General features: G+C 52.5%; 1 protein-coding gene and 1 pseudogene across 2 annotated transcripts; both read left to right on the top strand.

The window, feature by feature from the left end:
- Window positions 1–235: 235 nt before the first annotated feature.
- On the top strand, window positions 236–1,172 carry LOC306661138 (D-aminoacyl-tRNA deacylase 1-like; annotated as a pseudogene). The gene is made up of 2 exons: window positions 236–295; window positions 406–1,172. The product of its transcript is annotated as a D-aminoacyl-tRNA deacylase 1-like (transcript).
- A 6,209-nt stretch (window positions 1,173–7,381) lies between these two features.
- DNAL4 (dynein axonemal light chain 4) lies at window positions 7,382–17,576 on the top strand. Its single transcript, XM_079140578.1, has 4 exons — window positions 7,382–7,508; window positions 14,486–14,681; window positions 16,025–16,108; window positions 17,283–17,576. The coding sequence occupies exons 2-4, from the start codon at window positions 14,613–14,615 to the stop codon at window positions 17,445–17,447; spliced, it is 318 nt and encodes a 105-aa protein (XP_078996704.1). The 5' UTR covers window positions 7,382–7,508; window positions 14,486–14,612; the 3' UTR covers window positions 17,448–17,576.
- Window positions 17,577–18,100: the final 524 nt, after the last annotated feature.

Raw genomic sequence — 18,100 nt, 5'->3', positions numbered from 1 at the left:
TTGCACAAAAATGGTCAAAATAAATAAATAAAACAAATGTAATGTGTATGAGTAATTATTTTAAATATAAAAAGATAAATATTCCAACTAAAAATCAATAATATTGTCAAACCAAATTTAAATTTGAAAGACTGAAATGAAAAGGATAAAAAGTATGCACTGTGGGGCAGCTCAGGCTGGCTCTAGGTTATAAGATGGCGGCGCTGAGCAGCACCAGGCTCTGTTCAACAGGGACATGGAGTCGGAGGCTGGCGCTGCGGCCTGTCTGACTGCGGATCTGGCCATTCCCGAGGAGGTCACCCATAGAGGGCACTGGCCACGGAATCGCCCTTTGAGTCACGAGGCCAGACAGAGCGCAGTCCTGCTCCACTCTCCCCAGTCACCGCCATGAAGGCCGTGGCATAGCGCATCATCCAGGCCAGCATCACAGTTGGAGAGGAGCAGATAAGTACCATTGGACATGGCATTTGTGTGTTGCTGGGTATTTCACTGGAAGATACACAGAAGGAACTGGAGCGCATGGTTTGAAGGATTTTGAACTTGCATGTGTTTGAGGATGAAAGTGGTAAGCACTGGTCAAAGTGTGTGGTGGATAAACAGTACAGGGTGCTGTGTGTCAGCCAGTTTATCCTCCAGTGCATCCTCAAGGGCAGCAAGCCTGACTTCCATCTGGCGATGCCCACAGAACAGGCAGTGGGCTTTGACAACAGCTTCCTGGAGCAGCTTTGAAAGACCTACAGGCCAGAGCTCATCAAAGATGCCAAGTTTGGTGCCTATATGAAGGTACACATTCACAATGATGGGCCTGTGACCACAGAACTGGAATCCGCTGCTTTTGCTGCTGCTACCTCAGAGCCAAAGCAGCTGTCTAAGCTTGAGAGACAGCAGCAGAAGAAAGAGAAGACCAGAGCCAAGGGCCCTTCTGAATCAAGCAAAGAGAGAAATGCCCCCCGAAAAGAAGACTGCAGCACCAGCAGTGGGGCAGAGGGGGATGTGTCCTGTGAGCGGGAGCCATAGCCTTAGTGCATTACCAGTGAGCAGATCTGGATCCTGAAAAATTCAAGATGCTAAGCACCTACACTGCTTTAAGAATTTGGAACTGAGAAATGAAGAGAGCGATATACGTAAGAAATTGGGAATCTAAATAGCCCTGCAAAAAACGCAGAACAAAAATAAAGAGCAGAAACCCCAAGACCATTATGTTTCCTGTAGTTGCCGTGATCTGAAGGCAGTGGCTACTGCTGAAGAGGCAGCGTGCGGGGCAGAGCACCACCCAGCCTCCCCACAGAAAGGCTTCGCTGGTTTCTACCATGTCTTGGCTTGCTTTTAAGACAGGCTGGCCCAACATCATTGGTCATCAAGTCCACTGTGGTGAATTCTGCTTGTCCATGATGGATCTCCAGCACATCTGTGCTGTCTGTGCTCTTTCCAACACTAGTTCATAAGACAGGGCCCATGTTAAGGTATAAGGAGAACAACCATCAATGATAATGTCTTGTGTGAAACCTTTGCATCCTGTAAATCTTTTCTTTTTTCTAAAAATAAATATTAATTAAATCTAAAAAAATCCCTTGAGCCTATGTAGACACTGTAGATGTTTCCTATATTTTGCCTCTACAATGCCAAATGAATATAAAACAAACTATATATATTTCCTATTTTTACCAGTGAATGTATGGTTTTGATTTTGAGAACAAACATCAATAGGATGTAAATTTTCTTGCTCTTGCAACTTGAGAGGACCTTGAAGCAGTGACTTAGTAGCAATAAGCATAACTCACACCTAGATCTTGATTCCTAATGCTGTTTTCCTATAAAAGGAACCAGGCCTTCTTGGAGAAATGGCTGATTCTAGGACTGGGGCAGAAAATAAAAAATAAAAGACAAACCTGGAGCTTCTTGTAATGCCAAAAGTTTGGAAATACCAAAGAAGAACTGTGAGTGGCCTTTGTTGAAGGGACAGAGCCCACTGAAAGAACTACTAATGATGGATACTGGGAAAAGTTTTACAACAAAATAAAGTACTGGAAGGAAAGATAGTAGACTGAGATGGACATTAAAAGACAGGGTCCTGTTGAGTTATTAGAGCCTCATTTGGTTGCTGTGGTTGGCTTCAAACTTGTGATCCTTCTGCCTCAGCCTCAAACTGCTGGGATTACAGGCATGCACTGACATACCTGGCCCAAATAACTTTAAAGCATTATATTTTATGAATGTTTCTCCTTGGTAATAGGCATGTGATTGTTTAAAGATTCTTTATATTAAAATCTCAAATTTGGGGAAATTAAAAAAAAAAAGTATACACCGTGAAAACATTAATTCAAATGAAGTTGGTATACTTTAATACAAAAAGCACTGCTAGAGATAAAAGGGACATTTCTTGGGGATGGGGGTGTAGCTCAGCAGTAGAGCACTTGCCTAGCATATGCGAGGTCCTGGATTTGATCCCCAGCACTGCAGGGGAAAAAAATAGTCAATTTCTTAGAAAGATATGACTATTAGAAATTTGTATGCACATACTAACATAGTTTCATACATATAAAACAACAAGTGACAGAACCAAAAGGAAAAATCTAGAAATCCAAAATCATAGTGAGGCATTTTAACACACCTCTCTCAATAAATTCTAAGACAAACAAACAAAAATGTCAGTGTGGGTACAGAACGTTTGAACAAAATGATCAACAATTTTGACCCAATAGAGCAACTGCAGAATAGAATCCTCTTCAATTTCACATGGAAAATTTACTACGATAGGGCAAAATAATACCTCCTCCCAGGGCTGGGGAGATAGATCACTTGGTAGAGTGCTTGCCTTGGAAGCACAAGGCTCTGGGTTCGATCCCCAGCACCGCAAAATAAATAAATAAATAAATAAAATACCTCCTCCCAGAAGAGACTACATCCTAATCCCAGAGCCTGGAACTATGTCACATGGCATTATGGTTTGGGTATTAAATGTCCCCCACAGGCTTATGTGTTGAAGACTTGGTGGTCCCCAGCTCATGGTGCTATTGGGAGTTGGAGGAAGAAGGTCATTTAGGGTGTGCCCTCCAAGGGTAATTCTTGTCCCCAACCCCTTCTGGAGCACTCTATGCTTCCTGGTCACCGTGAGCTGAGTAGTTCTGCCAAGTTGTTTCTGCCTCACCACAGACCTGAAAGCAGTGGGGTCAGGTGACCATGGACTGAAACCTCTGAAACCAAAATAAACCTTTCTTCCTTTACATAGTTTTTCTCAGAAATTTTGTCACAGCAGTGGAAAGCTGATTGACAGACATGGCAAAGGGAATGAATTAAGGCTGCAGATGGAATTAGTGTTGCTAATCAGATGAAATAGGATCCTGGGTTATCTACATGGACCCAATGTTATCACAAGGGTGCTTAGAGCTGGAGGAGGAAGGCAGAAGAGCCAGTGTCAGAGAGAGGCAATTTTAGACTCAACCAGTCAATGCTGGCTTTGAAGATGGACGGGGCTGTGACCCAGGAATGAAGGAAACTCTGTAAGCTGGGAAAAAAAAAAAACAACAGGAAATAAGAGTCTCTCTCTTAGGAAGGAAGGCAGCCCTGGAGACAGTGATTTGGGTCCAGTAAGACCTGTTTCAGACATCTGACCTCCAGAACTATCACAGATGATAAATTTGTGTTAAGTCAGTAAGTTCTAAGAAAGAAAGCATACTGGCCAGAAATCAATAATAGAAGAAGCCAGCTAATACCCAGATGTTTACAATGAAGCACTTCACTTATAAATAACTCATGGATCCATGAGTGGATCAAGGAAGGAATCTTTGACTAGACCATTTGAACTAAATGATAAAGAAAATATAGAATAACAAAATGTGGGAGATTCAGAGGGAACTTTTAAGCCTTGAAATATATGTTAGCAAAGAGAAAAAGAAGAACAAATCAAACAAAAAGAAGGAGAAAATAAAGAAAAGAATAGAAACTAATAAAATAGAAAATGAAAAATATTATAAAGAGAATAACATCAAAAGTTGGTTCTTTCTGAAACAAGGACTCAGAATGGTTAAATTTCAGTGAACAGGGTCGGAGAGAAAGGCAGGGACAAAGTTCCAGGAGTCATGAAGGAGGCGACTTGTGGGACTGAGCCAGGGAGGAAGCCACCAAGAATGAGCCCCAGGGAGTTGTGACACAGATCTGTCACAGCTAGCAAGCAGCCAGTTCTGCTCTGGGAAAGGGCACAGCCTGTGAGTGAAGTCACACGTCCACTAAGAGGAATAAAGCAGCCCGAGTGCCTGCTCTCTGTTGGGCCCTGCGAGGAACACAGGGTGGTCCCTGCTCTTAAGGAGACCCGAGGAGACGGAGAATTAAACCACAGGAGCCAGAGGAGAAGCGCAGTGACAGCAACACGCACCGCAGCAGACGGAACACAAAGGACTCCTGCTTACACACGATGGGATCCCAGGGTGTCGGGTTTAGGCCAAAAGCTATGGGCTCCCCTAAGATAAGAGTGGAGGGAGAACGTGAGAGAGGACGCGTGAGCTGAGGCGGGAGGTGAGAAGCGACCGGGCGTGTGCGGACAGGCAGGGGAGCTGGCATCCTTGGGGCATGGCTCACAGGATGGAGCAGCAAGAAGAGATGGAAAAAGCACAGCCCCCACGAGGAGCCCTGGCTGCAGGCCGTGGCACGAGGATGGCACCGGGCAAGCATGGGGGCACCGAGGAGGGAGAGAAGCAGCTGTTTAACGGATGAGACTGGTATGGAGAATGGGTCAGAGAAGGGCCACTGCAGGCAGGGAGTCCCGTTTGGAAGTTGTTGCAACAATACAGGCGGGATCGTTGTGCTGGGCCCATAGGGAGGCCCGGAACATGACCGGAAGGTACTGTACTGGAAGACAGGAGTCAGAACCGGCAGAGGTGACTGGCCAGAGGAGGGCTATGTTAGTCAGCTTTTGGTTGCTGTGACCAAAACACCTCACAAGAACCGCTTAGAAGAGGAAAAGTTCATTTTGGCTCATGGTTTCAGAGGTTCGGTCCATGGTTGACTGATTCCCTTGCTCTGAGCCCAGAACATGAAGGGGGAAGGATGTGGCGGAGGTGTGTGGCTCACTTCATGGTGACCAGGAAGCAGGGATGGGGCGGGGGGCACAGGAAAGACACACCCTTCTGGGGCACGCCCCCAGTGACCCACCTCCTCCAGCTACATCCCTCCTGCTTACAGGTACCACCCAGTTAGTCCATTCAAATTAGGATGGCTGACTAGGTTCCAGCTCTCTTAATCTAACCAGTTCACCTCTGAATATTCCTGTGTCCAAACCACAACATGGGCAATGGCAGGGGAGTGGGAAGGGCAACTCTCTGGGGTCTGGGGGAGGTAAAGGGGTGAGAGATGGTGCCATTTACTAAAATGGTGAAGGCAGGGGAGTAGACTGGAGGGAAGCGGCCAGTTTAGTCTGGGACACATTGAGTTTGCAGGGTTTGAAGGACATCCTGGTGGAGATGGCCAGGAGACAATTGGCTATTTGGGCCTGGAGCTCAAAACCTAATCTGAAGAGTAAATTCAGGGGCCATCGGAATTTAGGACATTGATGATGGAAGCCACAGACTCCTGCGTCGAATGAGGTACCCAAGGGACAGTCCTTAGGGCAGCAACTGCCAACAAGACATGCATGGGACAGCCTAAGCCCCTGGCGGAGGGTTCAGAACCACCAGGAAGACTCCAGAGTACATACTCTACTACGCTTCCAGGAAGAACCCCAGGAATGAGATGGAGGGAAACGCTGCTGCAGAGGCGTAGGTGACTCAAGGTAGCAAGACGTTTGAGACCACTGGTGAGAAGAAAAGAGGGTGAGTTAAGCACGGAGAGCAAAGAAAGAAGAGCCCAGGAAGGGGGCCTGCAGAGGTGCAAGAGAGTGGGGTGCTGCAGGTGTTGGGATGCAGCAGCAACTCTGCATGCGGGGGAGGACCCCATTCCCGCCCCTCCCCGTGGAGCACTGGGGCCTTGGATCTGCATGCTAGAGTCGCCGAGGAAGGGCATGGAGAGCAGATTCAAGTCAACAGAGGCAACAGGCCCAGTATCGTAGAGACGGGAAGTGGGTCCTTCAGATTCCACTGCTCAGGAGGTCACTGGTAACTGTGAAAGAGGGAGTTTGGGTGGTGTTGTGGGAGTGGAAGCCAGATTGCAGTAGGCGGGAGACTGAGAAAGAAGACAGCAAGTGTGGACCCCCTGCTGGAGAAGTTTGGGTGAGAGGCGGAAGCGAGAGCGTCAGCCCACTCAAAGGCCACCTTCCATCTCGCACAGAGTTGGCAGAGAGGATTTAAAAAATCTGGAGGCCGAGTGAGACATTCCATGGACCCTCAGAACGTGCCAGGGAGGCAAGCTGGGAACCGGCAGGGGCCTACCGCACTTCAAGCTGCCAAGTCTCAAAACCAAACCCATCGGGCCGGCTTTGGTCTACACACTCCAAATCCAGCCCACTGTCTTCACCACCTAAGTGATCTTTTTGGATCTCAAATAAGACCTTGTTACTGCCCTGCCCGAAATCCTCCAACAGCTACTCTCCCCCATTCCTATCTCACTTGGGGGCGCATTCGAGTTCCTGAACCCAGCATCGAACCCCTTCTGCCTTCTCCTCCTTCCTTCTGCGTCTTTACCCCCAGGGCCTCCACCTACACTATATTTGCTCTACACCTAAGCTTCACCAGGAAGCCACCAGTAGTCCCCCACTGAACTGTGCCGGCCCACTGGCCTGTGCCTTCGGTGGAATCAAGGTCCTCATCTTGTGGTTGAGCTCCCAGTAACAGCCAGGGACAACAGGGCTTCCACCCCGAAGTAAACATGAAGTAAATGTTTAAAATTATGGAGTACCTCACGCACCCTTTGATCCACCCAGTGTAATCTGCTGGTACCTCCCCCTCCCCTTCTCCCAGTTGAACTAATAATTTTCATTAATTGTCCTCCCGAGAGGCATCAAAGGCAGGCTCTGGACAACTGCGTCTGCATTTAGACGATACAGATGTCTCCTAGCGACCAGGCAGGGGACCTTGGAGGAGGGTGTGGCGAGGTGGAAAGAGCACCTGGTTTCCTTAGTGGTTCCTTAGCTTCACTAGTTCAGAAGGGACTGTGTTCAGGAGGGAGGTGAGAATTGAATAGGCTTCTGAGAGCCTAATAAAGCAGCAGCTCAGTGTCACCACACCAACATTTGTTATTTCAAATGTCGAAAACCCTCCAAGGTAATACCACCCCTCCAAGTTCGGTGCAAACCGACAACTTCAGTCTGTCCCCGGCTCCTCGGGCACACTTAAGACGACTATAAGCGAAGCCCCGCCCCCTAGCCTTAAGTCACGCCCCCTTCCGTGCAAACCCGTGCGTCGTAGGTCCCTTCCACACGATTGACACTTTTCTACACCAATAACAAGTGAAATTCCTGTCAACGTCCGGCGAGGGGGCAGGACTTCCTTGCTGGTTGCTAAGACACTCTTGTTTGCTCCTTGACAACCCTGGCGGGGGTGCGCTGGCTGCGGCCCCGGCTCCGGCCCCCGCGGGAGCAGGTGAGGCCCCGGGGCGCGGCGGGCAGCCAGGCGGGGAGGGCTGGCCTGGAGGGAGGGCGGGAGGCAACGCGGGGCGGACGAGGCCTCGCCCACCGCCGAGGCCCCACCTCAGTCTCCTGCCTGCTGTTCCCCAGCCCCAGGACCTCCCCCCGCAGCCCCACTTAGGGGACCTGCGAGCCCGGTCGTGACAGATTCGCCATCGCGACTGTGCAGGCCGCCTCTCCCCCCACCCGACGCCGCGTCCAGCTTCGCGCTCGCGCAGCCTCTCTGATCCGACTCCCCCCCGCACCTCGATCCCCCCACCTTTCGCGAAGTAATCCCCGCTTCCGCGTCTGGGCTGATGGTCGCCCTCGCCTCGGCCCAAGACTGCTTGGCTTGGAGAGTTGGCAACTAATGGGACTCCGGACTGGTCGTTACTCTTGGGGCCGCAGTCTCCCCATCTGTAATTGAGAACTCGGTTCGAATGGTCTGGAAGGCCTCTTGGACTTGGCGTCCAAGGATATTATTCTTTGACCCAACTGCAGGTTTCCCTGAGGATGTTTTCTCCATGGGAGAAATGTAATGCAGAGAACTGGCAAACCTACTTTGGATTCCCACTTGCAGGACCCTTGCAGGTTACCTAACCTCTCTGGGCACCAGTGCATATATAAAACCAGCGTGCCACAGCGCATCTCCTTTGGGATTCTGAGGATATGACTTGAAGGATAGAGTCCGACCCAATGTAAATTCAGTATTTGTTTCCTTCCTTCCTCTCTCATTTATCTTACTTTCCCACATTTTTCCCCCTCGGGGAATATTAACCAATATCCAACAGCATCAGCTGTCATTTCTCCAGTTGATTCTCAGATCCACATCTCCAGTTTTGATCTTTTGTCTGTGCTTTGCAGTTAGGGATACTTATGAGGAGGCAGGAAGCAATTGATAGAGTGATGCACTGGTGGGACTCAATGGCTTCCCTTCTGCCCCTGGTTATCCATGATTCAAATTAGATTCCTCCGTTTGCACATCTTGTCAGCAGCTTAAACTCAGGAGTTCTAAAATCAAACTGACCTGCTTTCCCATCCATCTGCTGGTTTCCCCTGGCTCTGTCAGTAGCATCTTTGTCCTTTTGGGGCATTGGCGGTCACTCTACTGTGCCCATTCCACTTGGGCAATTGTCAAATTGTTTTGATCTTGCCATCCTCTCCATTCCTTAAGCTGCCACCCTGGCTCAGGTCTTTGATGTCTGTCACATGGGCTTCCTGACGCTGGTCACTATCTCCTCTCTCCAAAGATGAGACAATGACAGCATCACACAACCCACCAAAACACACAGCCCTGACACCAACCACCAAGGACGCTCTGAAGGCCTTTCCATTCCCCACACGCACAAATTATAGCCACACTTCGTAAGCCTGGGTTTTGGGGTCTTTTATACTTCCACAACCCAACCCCAGCCTTCCCCCGTGCCCAGCCTTATTTCTTCCTTCTCTGATAAATTCTATTCTTCAGCCAAATTGGACTGTTGCATTTCTCCAGAAAATGCTTTGAGCTTTCTGCCTCAGTTATACTGTTCGCTCATCCTGCTGCCTGGAAGGGTTTCTCACCTGCCCACCTGTCAGGATCCCACTTACCTTTGAAGGCCTGACTCCTGTGCTGCCACTGCCCCCACCCCCAAGCTTCCCTTGCTGTCCTCTCTTAGTACCCCCTTCCCCTCCCGAATTCTTTTCTTCCCTCTTCTCTACATCTGTCTTGTGACATTTTCTGGAACCATCATAACTCCTTGTGCATGTGTGTTGGTCTGTTAGACCGTGAACTCCTTCTCTTGCTTAAAGTCATTGATGGAGTCCCAGCTCCTCCATTTATCAGCTGGGTGGAGAGTCTCTCCTTCTCTCAGGCTGTGTGCTCATCAGTAGAATAGGAATAACAGTGCCTGCCTGATAGTTACTGAGGGAGTAAAGAGATCCTGTGTGTAGCATGCCCCTTCTGGTGCCTGGCTTAAGGTGAGTTGCCATAAATATGATCAGATAACTTTGCTAGGTCCTCTCCCTTCCCAAGGGGCTAATGAAATATAATTTAATTACAATTTGCATATTTCTTGGACTTCTGCCATCTGGTCTTTGTGCTCTGGGACATCTAGAAGAGACTAGATGAAGTCCCTCAGCCTCAGGGAATTGTCTGGACTCACAAGGCTTGGTGAAGTCGTGATGGGTTGTGAGATGTCACCGGCAATTAGCAATTGTGAATGAGTTTTTAAGAAATAAATCAGTGCTGGCTGAGTCCAACTTCTTTCTGTGATAATGTCATTCTTAGTCCCTTGCGTTGAAATCTGTTCTACCAAGTGGGAAAGCCAAGGGGTGGGAGACCACGGAACTGCCGCCCGCAAGCAGCTGCTCTCGCACAGCGCTGATGGCTGCCATGGCCGTGACCTTCTGTTAGACTTGTATCTTGACAAAAATGTTTGGGATTTCATCCAAATTTGGGTATGTCCATGAGGGAGTACCATCAGTCAGTGTCATTTATCACATGGTGTCAGACAGAGGTAACGGTGGGAACTGCCAGTCTCCACCAGTCGACAGATGTCCCTCCCTCCCCCCCATACCCGCTTCCTTCCTTAGCTTCTTCCTCCTCCCTCCCCGTGGTCTGAGGCACATGCAGTTTTCACTGGACCTTAGTAAAGTGAGAAAATCGAAGGGCAGTGTTAGCAAAACAAAACAGAACAGCCTGCGTGTGTGTCTGAAAAGTAGCCATCTTGCCTTGAGAAGGGCTGACCTTTATTCTGCAGTCATCTCCTCCTTCCTGCTACGTCTCCCTCGTGTATAGTAGGCAACATGTTTACTGCTCTTACTTAGCAAAATGGAAGACTGGCAACCCTGGGTATGCCCCCCACTCTGAGCTGGTCTGCGAACCCAGGCCCCTGGGAAACCCTGCCTTCCACACCGTCCTCACGTGTGGCCCTTCCTCCTCCCTCGCCAGCTTTGTTGGTGTGCTTGCTAGAAGGTGGAGCACAGGCATGTCAGGAAGAGGTGGGTATGACCAAGGTGCGCATGTGTGTGTCTCCGACGTGGCTGGGCGCCGGAGACAGGCCTAGACAGATGGCAATAATGGTGGCTGCCAATACCAAAGTGATAAGGGAGAAAGCACAGAAGTCAGAGAAGTAGATCTGGGCTCAGGGCCTGGCTCTCGCTCACTCATTGTGCGCCTTGAGCCAGCCACAAACCTTCTAGCTCCAGGTGCTGCCTCAGACCACGTAAGGTTGACGGGAGACAGTGTGTGTAAAGGCACACTGTGACCACGCCCTGCCACCTGGGCCTGACTTGGACAGGCTGTGCCCAGTTCCCTTGTGACTTCCCTCCTCCTGCACTATCACAGTGGTTTGCACACAGTAGGAACTTGGGAAATGGTTTGTTTGGCTGAATGTTTGGACGCGTGAGTGGCTGGTCTATGAAGAAGGACATGGGAGGTTCCCTGCCTGCTCCATCAGTGATAGCTGATCCTTACTGGGAGGGAAAGCCCCCTGTATTCCTGATCCCAGCTGAGAGAACCAAGGCCTGGAGCAGTGAGCAGTTGTCTGAAGTGGTACTGAGATGTGAATTCAGACCTGCCCGTGGAGGCTGCTCTCGGAACCACTAGGACGTGCTGGTGGCCCGCAGAGTCTCAGATGCATAGTTTCCGGCATTGAGTGACTAGGCTCCCTCCACCCAGGGGGCTGGCAGATCCCTTTAGCCTGTTTCCCAGAGTCCACTCCTTTCCCCACCCCTCGCACACACAGACCCTGACTCATATGTATTCTCCACAAATGCTTCAGAAGAAAATTAAAAATGGTGACTGAGGTCAGTGCCACAAAAGAATAAGGAAGAGCAAGACAGTCTTGTGATGAGAGGGAGCCCTGTCTGTGTCTCTGGGTGAGGCTGAGAGAGGAGCCCCAGGAGGGGGAAGGTAAAGGGCAGCCGGAGAGAGCAAGGTTGCCCCTGGGCAGGTGGCATGGGGTCAAGCTTCAGTCCCTGGAACATCCAAGTCCTGTGGCATGGACACATTTACATTATTAAAAGGCCTTCCGAGCCTGGCGTGGCTTCTTGCAGGCACGTGCTCGTTCACATGGGAGATGGTTACGGTTATTATAACTCCTAGTCCTGCTATTTTGGGTAGCATCCTCTCAGCAGGGTTCTCTAATCATGGCTGAATGACTGCAGCTGAACTATAATAATATAGTGTCATAAAAGATCCTCGTACCTTTCTGTATTTGGAAGCACATTATCACCAACCATAACTTTTCATCCTGTAAATCTCCTCCCTGATATACTACAGAAGTGTAGGTAGTATTAGGAAAAGCTATTTGCAGTGATAAATCACAGTCCTTCATGAACTTGGTTCTTAAAGTTGAGCGAGTCTTGGCCAATGCTAAGGCGCGGTCATAGAGAAGAGGGCAATGACCGTGCAGAGAGCCGTAACAGTGAAAGCCTTCGCGTGCACACGTGTGGACTTGCATCAGCTTTCTGAACATAAGATGGGATTTAGTTTCCTGGTTCATAGAGCAGACCAAGGCCAGGTTCAATTACTTGCCCAAGGCCAGAGAGCAAGGAAATGGGAAGAACTCACTTCCCTTCCAAACCAGCTTTCAGACCTAAGTGTTCTGACCTGTGGTCCGAAGCAGTTCCCTCCTCCACGGGCCAGACCCCATGTTGTCCCTGGGGCTTCTCCTTCTTTTGTTCCGGAAGCGTGGGCTTGGGTAGACTCTGAGGTCTCCTGCGTTTCCCTAGGATTCTCTAGGTGGAGCAGGTGTGAGGAGCTGCCCCAGACCCTGACCACCTGGGTTGGCATGCGCACAGTGGCTCCCAAGTCCCTTCCTGCCTCCCGCTTCTGGCCCTCTAGCTCCAAGGATGAACTGAATGAATCGTAATATTCAGGTGGGCGATGCCGCAGCGGCCACTTCCACGTTTTCAGTCATTCCCACTTGAACTTCCCAGAGGTCAGCAAGCCAGAGAGCCCTGGGACACTTCCATAATCAGGGTAGCTGCTGCCTTTGTCACCTTGAAGATGGTGGCGGAGGGGGCAATAAAGTGGCCATTCCTGAAGCTGGCAGGACAGGGCAGAACTGGAGAGGGCCTTAACTTAATGAGCAAAGACAAATGATCCACTGGATTTTGTGAAATAAGAAACCTGACTGGAAAGTACAATGGGGTTGTGCCTGGTAATCTGCCAGCGCGAGCAGAGACAGACAAAAACTGCTAATATCTGAGTGGTACCAATGCCCAGAAGTAAGAGATACGAGGAGCCATCTGTCCCCTGGGAGATCAGAAAATACCAATGTGGTGGGGCCATGGAGCTTCACCAGGCTTCCAGCCTCCCCAGGAAAGCCGAGGGGAGGCACTGAGGGCTTCGAAAGCGACAGAGCATCCAGCCCAGCCTGGAAAGCGTGCCCAGGGAGCTGTGCTTGGCAACCCAGGGTCACAGTCACATTAGAACACTAGATGCCGAAAGGGAAGGCAAAATTCACACCACTGCGGGATCTCCCGAGCCAAACCTAGTGGCCAGGCCCACGAACGCGCTGTGATGCCACCATGTGTGAAGCCAGGAGGCCCAAAGAATAAAGCTCCAGAGCGCCCACCCCATTGTAGCACCTGGATGCAGACCTGGCTCTGCTGCTCCCTTGCTGGGTAGCTGGGTAACCTCTGGCCAGCAGTGCGAAGCCTCCTGCCTCCACTCACCCAGGCCCTGACTTCTGGGTCATTACAGTGATGAGCTGCATAAATGCACGACGTGAAGCACTTGGAACAGTGACTGAAACAGCATTAGCACCCAGAACATTCTATCACACCTGTTAGCCAGGAGGCTGAGCTATGCAGGAGGTCTCTTGAGCCCAGGAGTCTGGGTCTAACCTGAGCAAAATAGTAAGGCCCCATCCTAAAAACATTTTTTAAATAAAATATTTATACCTACCTGTTAGTTACTATGGCAGGCATTTCTGAGTTCAGTAGCAGTACAGTAAAAGTAAATTTGTTCTGGAAAGTGAGAAATGCTAGAATAATATTATTTGGCTGGATTCATTCAGTACAGATTATTTAAAAAGTGTCATTATCTCAGTGATTTGTACCCATATGTCAGTACTGCTTCTGAGATTCAAAAGCCTTTTGAATTAGAGGACACACTGATACAGGATGAAAGAAAAACATCGATGTCCCCCGTGCTCCCAGTCACTTAGGATCCAGGCGCATCTCTTTAGGAAAAGCCCCTTCTGTTATTGATAACTAGATTTCGTGGGGGGACCCGTATGTGTGTATAAGTTTTATAACTTCCCTGTCATACCCAGTCTCTCCCTTGATTCCCCTGGGAGGCAGACAGGGAATGACGTGCCTGCCACATGCCCGGCTCTGTGCTTCTTGCTCCATGTGCCTTGCCTCACTGAGTTCTCCTGGTGGCCCTGTGAGATAGCTGTGACTGTCCCTGGGTCACTGATGGGGAATCTGAGGCCCAGGCTATTCTGCTGGTTAGTGGCGAAACCAGTACCGGGATCCAGTCTGGGCCGGCCAGAGAGGACCCAGTGACCTGAGAGGGAGCAGAAGGGACAGCCATGGAGCCTGGTGTGCCAAGGAAGGCACTGTTCCCATTCCCCTACAGATCAAGATCCTTCAGAGAGGACCCCTCATTTGGCAATAAACCCAGATTCCAATGGTCACCTGAACACTTAACTTCCTGCCCACGTCTGCCAGGAAGTAAGGCCAGTGTGTCGTGGGCACACGGAGAAGCCACATTTGTTGATTGCTAGCTCGAGGCTCCATCCTGGGCCTGGCCCGCAGTCAGTATCTGGCTTGACAGTGACAGTGTGTTCTTACAGCATCTCGAGTTGACTCACCCTCCGTCTGCAGACTTGCTGGCCATTTGGGAAAGGATGCGGAGGAGTTAAGATGGGGAGGTGTCGGATTGTTACTGAGGCATGTCTAATTTGTGATGTGTGGTTCTCGAGCCAACTCTTCTCCTGGTTCTCCTGCTTTCTACAGCTCCCCTCGGGGAAAGACACTTTCTGCTCCCACCGAGTTGGCAGGGCCCGCTTCCTGAGGCTCCTGGGCGCCTTCATTGCCAGTGCCAGCGCCTTCTGAAAGCCCCACTCTCCTCCGGGGAAGGATCATGGGAGAAACAGAGGGGAAGAAGGACGAGGCTGACTATAAGCGCCTGCAGACCTTCCCTCTGGTCAGGGTAAGCCCTGGGCAGGGAGACAGCAGCCCCAGGGCCCTTGCAGCCTGGAGAGGTGGGTGGAGCTCGGCCCTGCAGGGCGAAGAGGGGGCTCTGCTGGCTCGGCTCTGAGCACCCAGGAGGCCACCCTGTTCATCCTTCCACTCATTCATTCACTTGCCAAGTATATATTTAGGCTCTTGCTACGTGCTGGACATGGTTCTGGGCACTGTGGAGACGGTGGCACATGAGACACATGTCCCCGGCCCACGGAAAAGGGATGTTTGAAGGACACGGTTGCAGACAGTAAGTGCTGCAAAGGAACAAACAGGTGTGTGGGGCGAGCAGGCAGAGGCCAGCTGTTTTGGAGAGGCTGCTCAGATCAGAGGCCAGCATCAAGTTAGGGAGCGAGCCTCGCAGAGTCTGGGGGACATTCCCAGTAGAGAATCAGGCGCAGGAGCCGGGGTGGGATGAACTTGGCTTCCTGGAGCTGCAGAGAAGAAGCAGGCATGGGGCGACAGGACAGGAGGGTCTGGGGCTTGGGGCAGACTGGGCAGGCCTGGCTGCTGGCTGCAGGAGAGATTGTGGGTGTGTCCTAGGCCAGGGGCCAGCAGAGGGCCCTAAGCAGAGGGGCGTGTTTAAGAACTCGAGCTGCTGCGAGGAGGTGGACTTGGGACACCAGAGTGGCAGCGAGGCCCAGAGGGTGCAGCAGCCAGCTGGGCAGCCTGGAGGGAGGCACCCAGGCAGCAGGGCTCCCAGGGGATGGGTCCGTGTGACAGGAGGAGGGTCGAGGGTGGTTTCCAGAGTGACCAAGGCAGGGAAGATCCAGGAAGGGTGGCTTGTCAAGGGGCAGTGGACGTGGGACTCCAGAGCCCAGGAGGAGAGCACTGCAGGTGAAAGTGCTGACACCCCCCCGGGTCGAGGACCCCTGGCGAAGTCCCTCCGGGAGAGGGCAGGCACGGCGGGACTTCAGCGCGGGAGGAGGAGCCCAGCAAGCTGATTAAGAGGCGGGAGGCAGGAGGGGACCAGGAGCCCTGGGCGCGGCCAGGCTGTGCCTTCTGCTCTGGGAAGGTCTAGTCACAAGCCACATCCACCACCTGGCCCCAGGCTCAGGCTGCCCTTCTACCCCGTCTGTGGCAGGGCGTGGCCTTGCAGGGAACCTGGGCCCCAGAGCCCTGTGCTCTGCTCTGTGTCACACCCCTTTCGCTTCAACCACAGGCCAGACAGGATTTAAGTCCCCTCCCCAAGGCTGTGCCAGAGAAGCCACCTGGCGTCGGTGCCTTAAGCATGGGACGGAGAGGCCAGCCAGGGAGGCCAGGCCGTGGGCTAAGTAAGCTCTCTCTGTTTGTCACCTGCCCTGTCTCTAGCACTCGGACATGCCAGAGGAGATGCGAGTGGAGACCATGGAGCTATGTGTCACAGCCTGTGAGAAATTCTCCAACAACAATGAGGTACTGCCATCAGCGCAGGTGGCCCCTCAGCCTTTGCTGACCCTGTGTGTGATTGAGTGGCCCCAGATGCCTGTACCAGCCCAGAAGTGTCCTGCTGGGACTAGGCCCAAGGCTCCCTTGGATTTAGTGAGTCTGGAGGCTGGTGCTGGAGGCTGGTGCTGATGCGGGCACTGAGGGTCACGCCCCGCCCAGAGGCAGTGAAGCCAGAGGGTCTCCGTGGCCTGCCCCAGGCCCCTCGGTGGGCTGCTGGTGCGGGTAGCCCCCCAGGAAAGCAGAGGTCCGCCCGGCATTCATCTGTGTATCCACTCATCCACCCAGAGGGAACAATAGGCCGTCCCCACGCCAGGGACTGTCGCTGTGGCCGGGTGTGGCCAGTGGCCTGTTTCCAGTGGTGGTAGGAAGGAGCCAGTGTCACACCGTGGTGGGGAAGCAGACCCTGAGCACCCTGGCTTTGACTGGCCGGGTCAAGTCCAGGTCTTGTCTCCAGCCTTCCCACCTCCGTGCTCTCCAGGAGCCCAGCATCCTAGTCTGTAAATCCGGGATGGTGGCCGCAGCTCCTTACCGGGCCAGTGTTGATCTCTTTACTGAATGGATGGGACACTCTGCCCGGCATGCAGCTGGCACGTGGCCTGAGCATGGGCCACACCTGAAGGCTGGGTGCTCCACCCCCCCACTAGACCCCGGCTCCGTGCCGGGGAAGCTTCTGGAGGCAGCCAGCACCGGAGGCAGTGGGCTGTCGCCACAACTGGGACAAACAGCTTGGCCTCTCCCTGGAGCCCCTACAGGGCAAAGCCTTTCACCTGGGCCCTGCAGGACGGTAACAACGCCTCTCAGTCTACAAACTGCTCTTGTGTCCGTCATTTGGTCCCAAGAACAGCTTTGTGCCCCATTCTGCCAGTCCATAGAGCCAGCATGGCGCACAGAGCCAGACTTGGACAGGGACTGGCCTCAGGCTTGCGCACCCGCCTTTGCCCTTTCTTCGTGGCTGGCGATGGGAGGTCTGGTTCCCAGCGCAGCATAGCCCTGGCAGGAGGTGGCCCGTGGGAGGGCCTTACGGAAGCTTCCGCTAGCAGGAGAGCAGCAGGAAGGTGCAGCCGGCCCTCCTCCCGCCAGGGCCCCGTGCCAGGCTCTCCTCCTGCCCCTCGCTGCCCCTTACGAGCACTCTCCCTTCCAGAGCGCCGCCAAGATGATCAAAGAGACCATGGACAAGAAGTTCGGCTCCTCCTGGCACGTGGTGATCGGCGAGGGCTTCGGGTTCGAGATCACTCACGAGGTGAAGAACCTCCTCTACCTGTACTTCGGGGGCACGCTGGCTGTGTGTGTCTGGAAGTGCTCCTGACACTCTGTCCCCTGCAGGGCCTTTTCCCGCCTCTCCTCTGGGATGGGGAGCGGCTCCAGGCAGGTCCTGGCTTTTCCGAGGAGTTTGGGGTCTTTTATTTTGTCCGTGTGTACCAGTTTCTTGAGCCACGCTCAGTGTGTGAACTTGTTGACATCGCCACTCCCGGGCTCTCTGCCCTCTCCCCTGGGTCCCAAGCTGCGGGTGGGGCTGAGGCAGCCATCTCCCTGTAGGGCAGGGTGGGGCTGACAGGGTGAAGGCGGTGGGAGATGGAATCTCTCCTAAGGACATGCCAATCCCACCTTTCCCCAGGGTGGCCGTCCCTGGCATCCCTGGAGCCCCACTGCCCTTCCGTCCCCTGTACTGCTGGGAAACGTCCACTGTCCTTGTCATTAGTGGCCATACGGAAGTGGCCCCAAGAAGGAGCCTCGCCTCTCAAGGGATACTTGGGCAGCTTCTCTCCTTGTCCTCTGGGGAAGGGTAACCACCCTCCAGAAGCCCCTTCCCCTGCTGGACCCCAGGTGCACAAACCACCACATGCTACTGGACCTGTGCTCCCAGCCCGGCTCTGGCGCGAGGACCAAGCAGCCCTCCCCATCCCGCCCTCCCTTGGCCTCCCTTGGCCACCCCAGGCCGCAGGAACCTTGTATGCTGCC

Source organism: Sciurus vulgaris (genome assembly GCF_902686455.1).
Source record: "Sciurus vulgaris genome assembly, chromosome: 5".
Lineage (NCBI taxonomy): Eukaryota > Metazoa > Chordata > Mammalia > Rodentia > Sciuridae > Sciurus > Sciurus vulgaris.
This window is presented reverse-complemented; position numbering and strand designations above follow the sequence as displayed.

Bases quoted from the DNA above. Each gene is read 5' to 3' on its own strand.
- DNAL4 (XM_079140578.1), top strand. From the start codon at position 14,613: ATGGGAGAAACAGAGGGGAAGAAGGACGAGGCTGACTATAAGCGCCTG. The intron at 14,682-16,024 runs GTAAGCCCTGGG...CCCTGTCTCTAG, and splicing joins AGACCTTCCCTCTGGTCAGG to CACTCGGACATGCCAGAGGA. The intron at 16,109-17,282 runs GTACTGCCATCA...TCTCCCTTCCAG, and splicing joins AATTCTCCAACAACAATGAG to AGCGCCGCCAAGATGATCAA.